General features: G+C 33.1%; 1 protein-coding gene across 3 annotated transcripts in view; it reads right to left on the reverse strand.

Moving 5' to 3' along the window:
* The window catches only part of ZCWPW2 (zinc finger CW-type and PWWP domain containing 2), a 177,843-nt gene that overhangs the window by 27,696 nt on the left and 136,509 nt on the right, over window positions 1–13,638 (reverse strand). For all 3 annotated transcript variants that reach the window (XM_054480127.2, XM_054480129.2, XM_054480128.2), the window contains one exon: window positions 4,886–4,932. In XM_054480127.2, coding sequence (XP_054336102.1) covers window positions 4,886–4,932 — 47 coding nt within the window. The remainder of the gene's footprint in view (window positions 1–4,885; window positions 4,933–13,638) is intronic.

Consider the following 13,638-nt stretch of genomic DNA (forward strand, 5'->3'; position numbering starts at 1 on the left):
ATTCCTCAAGGATTTAGAACCAGAAATAACATTTGACCCAGCAATCCCATTACTGGGTATATACCCAAAGGATTATAAATCATGCTACTATAAAGACACATGCACACATATGTTTATTGCAGCACTGTTCACAATAGCAAAGACTTGGAACCAATCCAAATGCCCATCAATGATAGAATGGATAAAGAAAATGTGGCACATATACACCATGGAATACTATGCAGCCATAAAAAAGGATGAGTTCATGTCCTTTGCAGGGACATGGATGAAGCTGCAACAGGAACACAGGAACAGAAAACCAAACACCACATGTTCTCACTCATAAATGGGAGTTGAACAATGAACACATGGACACAGGGATGGGAACATCACACACCGAGGCCTGTTGAGGGGTGGCTAGCTAGGGGAGGGATAGCATTAGGAGAAATACCTAATGTAGATGATGGGTTGATGGGTGCAGCAAACCACCATGGCACATATATACCTATGTAACAAACCTGCATGTTCTGCACATGTATCATAGAACTTAAAGTATAATAAAAAAAAGGCATAGCTAATCCTAACTAATAGAACTATGATACTATTATAAGTCTGAGAATTTAAAATTTTCTTAAATCCTTACTTCCTATGTCCTTCTAAGGAGAAATTTGGAAGAAAAGTACTAGCATTTATTAACCACCTATTATAGTAACTATATGTTATTATAATTGCTTTGTATATTAAAGTCTATAAAAATCATACAGGGTAATTATTATTGTTGCCAATTTAGAGAGATTGATTAAATGAGGCTAAAAGATGTTTAGGTTAACTTTCCTAAGGTGACACAACAACGAAGTAGCAGAACTAGCTCTTGAAGACAGAGTTGTCTCAATTATAAGTTTGTATTCTTCCACCACAGTACACTGTTTCCTGAATACACACACACATACACACACACACACGTACATATGTATATAAATATATATACATACATGTACATATCTATTCAAACATCTTTCAAAATCTATTACAGGTAACACCATCAGCTGGGTACACTATTGTTTTTTAGTCCTTATTTTATTATTTATCTTAGGCCCACTTGACTCAGATATTTATTATATCTATTAATTCTGGCCTGCACAAGTATTATGATATTCTACAGATACTTAATGAGCTGTTGTAAATATCTTGTAGTTCACGGGATATTAGAGTGGGAAGGGACTTACAGAATCTAGACCTACTCCTTTTTATCAAGTGGAACTCAGAGAGATTAGTGTGACTTACTCAGAGTCTCTTTCATTCAGACTGCTGCCACTGGGGCAGAGGTGATCAGGCAGGTGCACGTGTACTACACACCTCTATTACACATGTCTGAAGAGCTAAAAGGGGAGCTAAGTGAAGGGCAGAAGCTTGTAGATAGAAGTCTCATACTTGACCCCAGGAATGCCAATCAAAATAGGCACTTAGGAATAGTATTGAAGATGGTAACACTCTTATATCTTGGTTCAAAGAGGTGGCAACAACTGATACTACAACTCAGCACAGGCCAACTCATAACTTTAACAACTTATTCCTCAAGGTCCACTCCTGATTCAAGGGAAGCAGGGAAACACTGTGAGTAGTTTTGACCCACCAATTCTTCTTTGGGAATCTATCCTATAGAAATAATAGTACCAGCATTTAAGGATATATATCCAAGGATGTTTACTAAATCATTTCTTACAGAAGCACCAAACCACACCAGGAATTTGATAACATCTACATATTCATCAATATATGACTGGTTAATAAAACTTTGATACATCTACAATGGTATGCTATGCAGAATGTTAAAAACAGGTCTATATTTGTTAATCTAAGTATTTAAATCTATAGAGTAACATATATAATAAGATCTCATTGTAAAAAATAAAACAATCACAAAACATTTATACGTATATACACATTTGTTTATATAAATATATAAGTATTATCTGTGGTTCACAAGTGAAGAAAACAGGCATAGGGATGTTGACCACTGCCAAAAACACAATGCAAAGATGGATGATAAAAAAGTAAATAATTGATTCGAGAGCCCCTCACCCTGGGTTGAAAATCTTAACAGTTTATATTTTGTTTATTTCTATAAATACTTATGTATTATATAAATAATGTATTATATAATGTATATAAATACTATATATTACATAAATAATGTATTATATAATGTATGTAAGTACTTATGTATTTATATAAATAAACAAAATACAAACTACTAAGATTTTCAACCCAGGATGAGGGGCTCTAGAAGCAATTACTTACTTTTTATCATCCATCTTCGCATTGTGTTTTTGGCAGTGGTCAACATCCCTATGCCTGTTTTCTTCACTTGTGAACCAGAGATAGTATTGAATATGCCCCATAATTGTTGTTGGAATAAAATGAAATAACATGTATGTAGTGCCTGGCACTTAGTAATTACCTAATATATTTTGCCATTATCTTTTGCTTTCATACCAACAGCTTTCTTTTATACATCTATAATATTTTATATAAAACAGTGCTGTCTTTAAAAATATTGTGTTCAATATCCATAAAACCAAACTAAAGAAAAATAAAAGCTACCTTACTAAGTGAAATTAACATTCAAATCTTAATGAGGCTACCTTGTCAATATTTTAATAGGAACTAAGAAAAACTAATTAAGATTAAATAAAAATATCTAAAAGTTCCATGTGGCTAGAGTAAGTTCCTTAACTTCTCTAACCACAAATGACCTTCTTTATAAGACAATGATAATAATGTCTGCCTTGTTTTCCCCTTGGGGTCTGAAGTGAAAGACAATGTTTGTGGAAATGTTTTATAATCTTGCTAGCAACACTAAAAATATTTCTAAATGTTTATTTTTAAAAATTCAGTGAAATCAATGCATTTCATATATCTGTATTAATTTAGTAAGTAATATTTAGTTTTAAGAGAAAAGCCATCTCAAATTTCCTGTTACATATCTGTAAATTCCTTCCATGGTTTCTCAGTAACTACACTTTTACCCTTTATGGCTAAATATATAGTTGAAAATGTTACAAAGTGTTCAGTAAAACAGTCAATAATTTCAAGAACCATTTAATTTGTCTATTCTATGTCAGTTTGCTTCTCTATAACAAGGCTTCTCATTCCTTGGCTTTTAGCCTTAACATGCTGTGTTTCAGTATTATTTTGTATTAACTCAACATAAAATTATATTTGTAGTTTGTTGAGTCCAGCAGAACATCCAAAATCATTCCAAATGTTGGACAGTTGTTTTACACAGCCCTGTTCCATGCATCTCAGAATATCTAGTGTCTCTAATCCTTGCCTAGTAAAACACCTTGTATTCTCCAAAATTACTATAACCCACAGCATCTCCAAAAATTTCTAAAATGTCCCCTAAGACAGTATCTCTCAAACTATCTGTGGTAAGGGATCAGTTTTTTCCCCAGTCTATCCAAGATCTATACTTTTATTAAATAAAATAAAAATGAGTTACTAGAGAAAAAAATTAAATAAAAAACAAAGACATATTAAAAAATACAAGCTCCATTTTATACTATAAGATTCAACAGACAAAAAAAAATTCTATCAAATTACCATACAACTTCATAAATGATTACTCTTACTTTCTGTACATATCTCATTGCAGGCCAACAAATAGTTTAAAGGTCAGATCTGGCCCATGGCACTGAGCCTGAGAATAGTACTACCTTTGTTAAGAACAACTGGTACAAATAAAAGCAATATATAGAAACACTAGTTACTATCTTTATAGTCTTTGATTCTAAATATCATTTAGCAAAGATTGAAATAAACCTATGTACATTAACAATACTGCACTACTTCACATATTCCTGTCTAAATCTCCAGATGAACACACAAGGCCTATATCCTTTCTTTTATAAAGGGCAACCTTGTTTTCTATGATACCGAATTCCTCTCTGCAAAGGAGCTGAACATTATTCAGCCAGTGAAAATCCAAGATTCCTATATTTATAAGCCAAAAATCACAAAGATAAAACAAAACCTGATTTTAGAAGGACTCATAAAATGTACAAAGAATACAGAATACAAACATGGTGCTCATCCTTTGCCTAATCATCTATAGATACATGCCCAACATCCTTTTCTGTTCCTCGAGGTTACACTTGACCTTCCCTTGATCTGCTCTGCCTCACCACTCAACACGGGAAATCTCACCATAGGCTTTTCGTTCTATCATAATTCCTTTTATTGTGGCACTAGTATATGTCCACAAGTATTTGTTTTAGGCACCAACTCTTTCTCTTTGTTTAGCGGTAAGAACATCATCTCTTGAGGAGAATGTCAAGATTCATCCTATCTCAACCAAGTTTTTGACAGTAAGTAGAGTTAAACAACTCTCTGAATACAATATTCAAAATAATGTATTAAATTGTAATAATTCTTTAAAAATGCTATTGACAATTTTCATTTAAAAAATTCCAGGTTCAGAAAATTCATTAAGATGGCTGATATTGTTCTCTACTTAAGTTTAAGGTAGACACCATGTTGAGCTGTAAATTCTACTTAAATTTTCTATGAGATTGTGTACACACATTAGAGTAATATAGTATATAAAAATATTTTAGTATATGAGTACGTATATGAAATATAATTTAAGTAAAAACACTCATTTACTTGTTTACTTACAGTTCTCTATTGTTCTAATTTCTGACAGTCCGATAACATTAATATAAGTAACCATAAATATTAATTTCCTAGTATTAACCTAAGAAAGGAAACATATACTGAAGTAACATTTAGAAGAAAAAATGGATTGTATGTCATTGTTTTTAAATAATATAATTTTCTTTAAAGAATAGTGTTAAATGAAATTTGAAGTTTGTATATTTTATATAATAAAACACAATCTTACCCTTTTCTTGACCAGTGCAGCAACTTTGTCATGTGTTTTGGATTTATCTGTAAGACAATGAAACATGGCTGCTTCAAAAAAGTGCCTATGTTCCTGTTCAAATAAATACTGAGTTACACAATTAGAATTTTCTACTTTCTCATTACTATTATAACAGTATTTTGTTCCAGTTGTCCCTTTAATTAACATGCTAGTAAACTGAGCTGCCCATTGTTTAGTAGAGCAATGCAATCCAAAAGTAGTAATATGAACATTTTTATACTTATTTGGCAAATCTCCTCTCTTAAAGTTGGTTAGTTGGATGTCCTCAAGTTGGTGTCTAGTATACCTTATTTCTAGGTTCTGGGGAGCTTGTGTGCTCTGGAGTATATAGGATCTAGAACTGAATCCCAGCTATCTCCATTTTCATATCTATCTATTATATGCTGGACATGGGACAAAGACTTTATATAGATATCTTATTTAATTCTCATTATAACCTTGTAAAGTATGCAGTCCCTCCTCACTTCACAGCTGAGGTAAATAAGGTACCCTGCCTGAGGTCATGCAGCTTGGCCAGAACCATCTGATCACAAGCCTCTAATTTTTCCAGAATGTCTGCCGTCTCCATTTGGGACCACTGAGCTGCCAACAGTGCCTCAGAGAAAGATTCAGCAAGAATGGAAACTACTAGTACATTTTCTCATTATACCACTCCTAAATTTAGTACATTGTCTCATTATACCGCTCCTAAAAACAGAATAATTAGTAATCAAATAGTTCATAAAAAACATCCCAGGATATTATTTTGAGATGTGCTAAAGTATGTATGTGTGTATATGTATCTATTGGTTACAACTGTTGTCATAAAGTATAGAAACTCAGAGGAACAGGTTACTATATTCATGCCTACAACCAGGTGGTTACATGTAAACTATCCTCTTTCCTATATCAAGCTGTATATTTAAGATGATCCCTCTTTCTGGAACACTCTTTCTCTCCACTGATGAATGTATAAGGTTATGTGCTACTACAGATATTCCTCTGATTAGGATAAAACTCCACCTCTTTTGCAAAATCATAGTCATATAAAGCCATGAAACTTTCTTCCTTGTATTATGGTTAGTTATGAACATGTCTAAGTATTCTGTGAAACTAGAATATTCCTCAAAAGCAGGGACCACATTTTATATGCAGCAAGTGTTCAACATTACTTATAATTAAAAATGTATATGTATTTCATCCTTTCATCCAAAATCTCATCTGAATCGGAAATATACATTTTACCTTAAAAAATTAATGTAATTTATTAATTAAAATAAACTGATTATTTACTTGGTATCAGCTACTATATTAGACACTGTAAGATATAAAACAATGTATATGCTCTTAGACTCTCTTTATTGATAAACCAGGGGTAATAATTATTTTTCTTAAACTTTTAGTTTCAGGGTTACATGTACAGGTTTGCTATATAGCATAGTACCTGATAGATAGTTTTTCAATCCTCACCCTCTTTCCACCCTCCACCCTCATGTAGACCCCAGTGTTGTTTCCTTCTTTGTGACCACGTGTACTCAATGTTTAGTTCTCACTTATAAGTGACAACATGCAGCACTTGATTGTCTGTTCCTACATTATCTTGCTTAGGATAATGGCCTCCAGTCCCAAACATGTTGCTGAAAGGACATTATTTTGTTCTTTTACATGACTGCATAGTATTCCATAGTGAATATGTACCATATTTTCTTTATCCAGTCTACAATTGATGGGCATCTAAGTTAATTCCATGTCTTTTCTATTGAAAATAGTGCTGCAATGAACATATGTGTGCATGTTTCTTCATGGTAGAATGATTTATATTTCTTTGGGTATAGATCCCAAAAATGGGATTGCTGGGTCAAATGATGGTTCTGTTTTAAGATCTTTGAAAAATTGCCAAACTGCTTTGCACAGTCACTGAACTAAATTACATTACCACAAGTAGTATGTAGCATTCCCTTTTCTCTGCAACCTCGCCAGTATTTGTTATTTTTTGACTTTTTATTAATAACCATTCTGACTGGTGTGAGATAGTATCTCATTATGGTTTTGATTTGCATTTCTCTAATGGCCAGTGATGTTGAGCATTTTTTCATATGCTCATTAGCCACATATATGTCTTCTTTTGAAAAGTGTCTGTTCATGTCCTTTTCCCACTTTTTAATGGGGTTATTTTTTGCTTATTATAAATGCTGGACATCAGACCTTTTTCAGATGCAGAGTTTGCGAATATTTTCTCCCATTCTGTAGGCTGTCTATTTACTCTGTTGATAGTTTCCTTTGTTGTACAAAAGCTCTTTCATTTAATTAGGTCCAGGAGTAAAAACGATTACCTCACTAGTATATTGTGAGATTTAAATAATATAATCTACTTAATTAAAACTCCTAAAACAATGTCTGAAGATAACATATAATCAACAAATATTCACTTCCATTTTAGCTAATAGAGATGGGGTGTGTGTGTGTGTGTGTGTGTGTGCATGTGTGAAAGAGAGAGAAAGAAAGAGAGAGATCTTGATCTTTGGAATACTAGGAAAAACACTTTAGTGATTATATATTTCACTATTGTATCATCTTTTTAGGTGACTCCACCATTCTTCTATCTAAATAATTATTTTCATCTTTTTAACATAGTTGGAAATAATTGATGAATAATAATAAAATAGCACATGTTTCAAGAAATAGGAAAAAATAAGATCACTAAAATCTCATAGTATATTTTGGGATTAATCATGTGTAAAGGACCCAGTAGAACCTTATGGTAATTACAAGATGGAATAAGTTTTGTTGTATCTTTAAAAAAAAGTAAATTTACTCTTTGTTCTTTTGAAAACCTCTAATAAGGATGAAAGTCATGATGAAATGTCAATCATTAAAAATAGTTAAAATTGAACAAAAAGAAACTCAAAAACTAAAATTGGAGTCTATGTATCTGGATGGTATAGAGTTAACCAAAATGGATGTTTGCTATGTTTCCTGTCAAAATATACCTCATTCTTATGTAAATTTTCTAACATGGCAATAAATTGGGAACAGAAATATGTGAACTGTTGTTCAAGGAGTTTTTTATGTTCAAAAGTTATAAAAACCATCTTCCAATAAAAGTAGAGTACCTTGGGGAGTATCAACGACCACGTTGATTTTCAAATGCCAAAGGAAAATTCTTATGTAATACTTAAAACATTGTGATCAGTAGTAATTTCTTTACTAATAATAACAGTAGGTCTATGTTCAACTTTAGCAAAAATTAACAACTTTCTAAAAGCTAAATTTTCTCTTGTGAGAAAGATTTAATTTCCTTCCTTCAGAAATCTCTGCATGTAGGGACTCTCATCATAAAGAGTGAAAAGCAGTTAACAGGAAATGTAGATGTGGATAATGAAAAGGGCCTTCACTCCTCCTTTGAGCTATAGCCAAGTCATATTTTTAAAGTGCAAAAGAGGAGCTGCAGGTAGTAAATGAAAATGTTCTAAATGAGTAGAGGTGGTTTTGACTCATGACCCAGAACAGATGTTATTTATTTTTTACTTACAACCGTATTAGGGAGAAATACAAATATTAACATAATTCAATGATTTCTCTTATTTAAATAATTTTTTTAAACCTTGTGTATTCATGGACTCAAAAAATTGTTAGTTTTTGTTTGTTTAAATGTGATAGCTGAGAGCATTTTCGTAAAAACATAGAGGACAGTCCAGTTTCTGGTCTGGCATGTAAGGAGATTAGAAGTCCCCACTAGAGTCCAACAACATGTACAAAGGTGAGCAAAATGAAAAACGAACAACTCTTCTTAGATCCTTTGGAGAAGTGAGGTCACAGGGCAAACTGATGTCCCCAAATTTGGAGAAAAAGACAGGTAAATACAGAGAATCACAACCAACCTGAGCAGGATGGAAACTAGTATAGCGGTAGGAAAACCTGAACTTTAATTGACAAATTGCTAGAAGCTCTGTGGGAACAAGCCTGAGACAAAAACTCCAGGGGGACCTAGTCATGGTGGGAGGGGCACCCTTTTATTGAGTTTTATGTGTAGGAGCTCTACCAGGTTCTCACAGAGAAGATTAGGGAAATATCTCCTGGCTTCCATCAGGGGGAGGAGAAAAGTAATCATTTTGAAATAATATATCAGACCATTCTGTACTTCTTAGCAAGGCCTGCCCTGAGGAGAAACTATTTTACCAGAGCCTAACCTATTGAGGGATTTTCAAAGCCTAACCCCAGCCTGACCTGGGGGAAGCAAAATACTCAACTCCATCCCCTTCTAGCCATCCTTTACCACCTATGTAGGTGAAGAAAAAAAAGGGGGGTTGGAGGGAAAGCCCTTATGAAGTTTACAGCCTAGGACTGAGACTTTATCATAGGAACACAGAATGCTTTCCCTCCCCTTCATGTCTTACCACTACACTGCTAAACTATCATGATTGCCGTTATTTTACCCAGAACATCATGCCCACCTTTCAATAAAAATTTATAAGCATACTAAAAGGCAAAAAAGAAAATTTGAAGAGACAGAGCAAGCAGCAGGACCAGATCAAGATATGGCAGAGATGATGGGATTATCAGCTCATGAATTTAAAACAACTATGACTAATACACTAAAAGCTACAGTGTTAAAAGTAGACAATATGCAATAACAGATAGGTAACGTAAGCAAAGAAATGAAAATTCTAAGAAAGATTCACAAGAAATGCTTGAGAGCAAAATACTGTAACATAAATGAAGAACGTGTTTGATGCGCTCATCAGTAGACTTGACATGGCTAAGAAAACAATCTTTGAGCTTCAGGATATATCAATAACAACCACCAAAACGAAAAAACTGAAAAAGAGAAAGGACTGAAAAAAATAATATAACAGAATATCCAAGAACTGTGGGACAACTAGAAAAGTGTGACATACATGTAATAGGCATACCAGAATGAAAAGAGATACAGGAACCAAAAAAAATTTGATACAATAATAACTGATAATTTCCCCCAAATTAATATCAGATGCCAAACCATATATCCAGAAGCTCAGGAAACACTAAGTAATATAAATGCCAAAAATCTGCATATCATATTCAAACTGCAGAAAATAAAAGATTAAAAATAAAATCTTGAAAGAAGTCAGAGAAAAAAAATCTTACCAAAAGAAAAGATAAGAATTACATCTAACTTTTCCTTAAAAACCATGCAATCGATAAAAGAGTTGAACAAAATAAAGTGTTGACAAAATAACCCAGCCACCTGGAATTCTACACTCTGAAATTACCTTTTTTTTTTTTTTTCTTTTGAGATAGGGTCTCACTCTGTACTCAGGTCAGAGTGCAGTAGCACAATCATGGCTCACCGCAGCCTTGACCTCCCAGGCTCAAGCGATCCTCCCACTCAGTCTCCTGCATAGCTGGAACTACAGATGAATACCTGGCTAATTTTTGAATTTTTTATAGAGACGGAATCTCACCATGTTACCCAGGCTGGTCTCCAACTCTGGGCTCAAGTGATCCTCCTGTCTCAGCCTCCCAAAGTGCTGGGATTGCAGGCCTGAGCCACAGTGCATGGCCTGTGAAACTATTTTTCAAAAGTGAAGGAGAAATAAAGACTTTCCCAGGCAAAAAAAAAGGAGGCATTTGTTGCCAATAGAACTGCCTTGCAAGAAACACTAAAAGAAATCCTTCCAAGAGAAGAAAAATAATATAGGCTAGAAGTTCAGATCTACACAAAGACAAGAAGAGCACTGAAAACTGAATAAGTAAAGGTAAAGTAAAAACTTTTTACTTCTCTTATTCTTAATTGATCTAACAGATAAGTGTTTTTAAAATAATCATGATATACTTAATTATGTATACTTATGCATATATCTTATGTGTGTGTGTGCATATATGCTTATATATAAGTAAAATGAATGATAGCAATGATACCAGGGATGAGAAGGCATAGACTGTCATTATAAGATATTTGTACTACCCATGAAACAGGATAATTATTTGTAAGTGGGATTTGAATTAGTTGTAAATGTATATTGCAAACTCTAGGGCAACCACTAAAAAAGTTTTTAAAAAAGTATAACTGATAATTGGTATGCTAACAGGGAAGAAAATGGAATTATTTAAAATCTCAAAACCACAAAGACAGAAAAAGAGTGAAAGACAAAAACAGTAACAAAGAAAAAGGGCACCACTCAAAAAAGTTTTAAAAAAGTATAATTGATAATTGATATGTCAAGAGGGAAGAAAATGGAATTATATAAAATCTAAAATTCACAAAGAAAAAGAGTGAAAGACAAAAACAGTAACAAAGAAAAAGGGCAATAAATAGAAAATAATAACAAATATGACAACTATTAATCAATGATATTAAAAATAATCATTTTAAACATTAATGGCCTAGATGGATGAATTAAAAGAAAAAATATATCATGCTAACCCTAATGAAAATGAAGTAGGAGGAGTTATATTAATTTGAAACAGAGCAGACTTCAGAGCAAGTTTAGTTATCAAGAATAAAGATGGTCATACATAATAATAAAAAGGTCAATACTCCAAGAAGACTTGCAACCTTTAATGTACATGCACCTAACAACAGAGCATCAAAATATGAGAGGCAAAAACTGATGGAACTACAGAGAGATATAAATAAATCTACTATTATAGCTAGAGGCTTCAACAGCCCTCTATCAGAAATGAACAAATGCAGCAAAAAGAAAATCAGTAAAGACACAGTTGAACTCAAAAGCACCACCAATCAACTGGATATATTTGACATCTGTAATCTCCTTCATCCAACAACAGCAGAATACACATCCTTCTTATGCCCACATGAAACATTCAGAAAAAAAGACCACATCCTGGGCCATAAAAAATACCTTAACACATTTAAAAGAATAGATACAATATGATGTCTCCTCACAGACCAAAATGGAATTAAGCCAGAAACTGGTAACAGAGAGATAGGTGGAAATCCAAAATACTTGGAGATTAAGGAACACACTTCTAAGTAACACATAGATCAAAGAGAAAAAAAAACTCAAGAAAAATTTTAAAATATTTTGAACTAAATGAAAATGAAAGTGCAACTTATCAATCATGGGATGCAGCAAAAGCAATGTTCAGAGGAAAATTTATAGCATTGAATTCATCTATTAGAAAAGAAAAAAGCTCTAAAATCAATAATCTAAGCTTCTACTTTGGAAACCAGAAGAAAAAGAACAGGCTAAATCCAAAGTAAGCAGAAGAAAAAAAAATAAAAGAGCAGAAACCAATGAAATTGAAGACAGTAGATAGAGAAAAATCAATACAACCATAGGCTAGCTCTTTGAAAGATCAGTAAAATTGATGACTCTAGAGAGGAAGGAAGGAAGGAAGGAAAGAAGGCAGGCAGGCAAGAAGGAAGGAAGACAGGAAGACAGGACGGAAGGAAGACAGGGAGGCAGGCAGGAAGGAAGGAAAGAAGGAAGAAAGGAAGGGAAGAAGGGAGGGAGGGAGGGAGACAGGAAGGAAGGAGGAAAGGGAGAGAGGCAGGAAGGCACAAATTACTAATATTAGAAATGAAAGAGGTAGACATTATAACAAATCCCATGGACATTAAAAGAAAATAAAGGAACATTATGAACAACTCTATGCCCATAAATTTTATAACCTAGATGAAATGGATCAATTTCTTGAAAGAGACACTCTGCTAAAATTTTCGCAAAAAGAAACAGGCAATCTGAATAGGCCTACAACTATTAAAGAAATTGAATCAATATAATAACCTTCTCAAACAAAAAGCAGCAAGCCCAGATGGGTTCACTGGTGAATGCTATCAAACACACAGGAAGAAGTTATGCCAATTCTCCGTAACCTTTTCCAGAAGATATAAGCAGAGAAAGTACTTCCTAACTCATTCAATGCAAGGTAGTTCAAAAATTGGAAACCAATTAATGTAATCAATCAATCGCATCAACAGCGTAAAGAAGAAAAATCACATGACCATGTAAACAGATCACAGAAAAGCATATGAAAAAAAAAAACCTCAGGAAACAAGGAAGATGGGAACTTCCTCAGCTTCATAAAGAGCATTTACAAAACATCTAAAGCTAATATCACATTTAATGGTAACAAACTAGAAGCTGTCATGCTAAGATGAAGAACAAGTCAAGGGTTTTCTCCGTCACCACTCTTCTCAATATTGTACTGGAATGCCTAGATAACGCAGTAAGACAATAAATGAAAATAAAAGATATACAGATTTGGAAGGAAGAAATAAAACTCTCTTTGCACATGATATGATTGTCTATGTAGTAAATCCAAAAGAACAGACCAAAAAAACCCTGTAATTAATAATAGATTATAGCAAGGTTGCAGGATACAAGGTTAATATGCAAAAATAAATAGATTTCTGACATAGTAGTACCAAACAAGTAGAATTTGAAATGAAAACACATTAGAATTTACATTGGCAAACCTGAAAGTGAATTAATTAAGCATAAATCTAAAAAGAAGTTCAAGATCTAAATGAGGAAAACTACCAAACTCTGATAAAATAAATCAAAAAAGAACTAAATAAACTTGAAGATATTCCATATTCATGGATAAGAAGACTCAATATTGTCAAGATGTCAGTTCTTCCCAACTTGATATATAAATTCAATATAATCCCAATAAAAATGCTAGCAAGTTATTTTGTGAAATCAACAAACTGATTCTAAAATTTTTATGGAAAGGCAAAAGACCCAGAATAGCCAACCCAATATGGAAGGAGAAGAACAATT

This window comes from Pongo pygmaeus, chromosome 2 (genome assembly GCF_028885625.2).
Source record: "Pongo pygmaeus isolate AG05252 chromosome 2, NHGRI_mPonPyg2-v2.0_pri, whole genome shotgun sequence".
Lineage (NCBI taxonomy): Eukaryota > Metazoa > Chordata > Mammalia > Primates > Hominidae > Pongo > Pongo pygmaeus.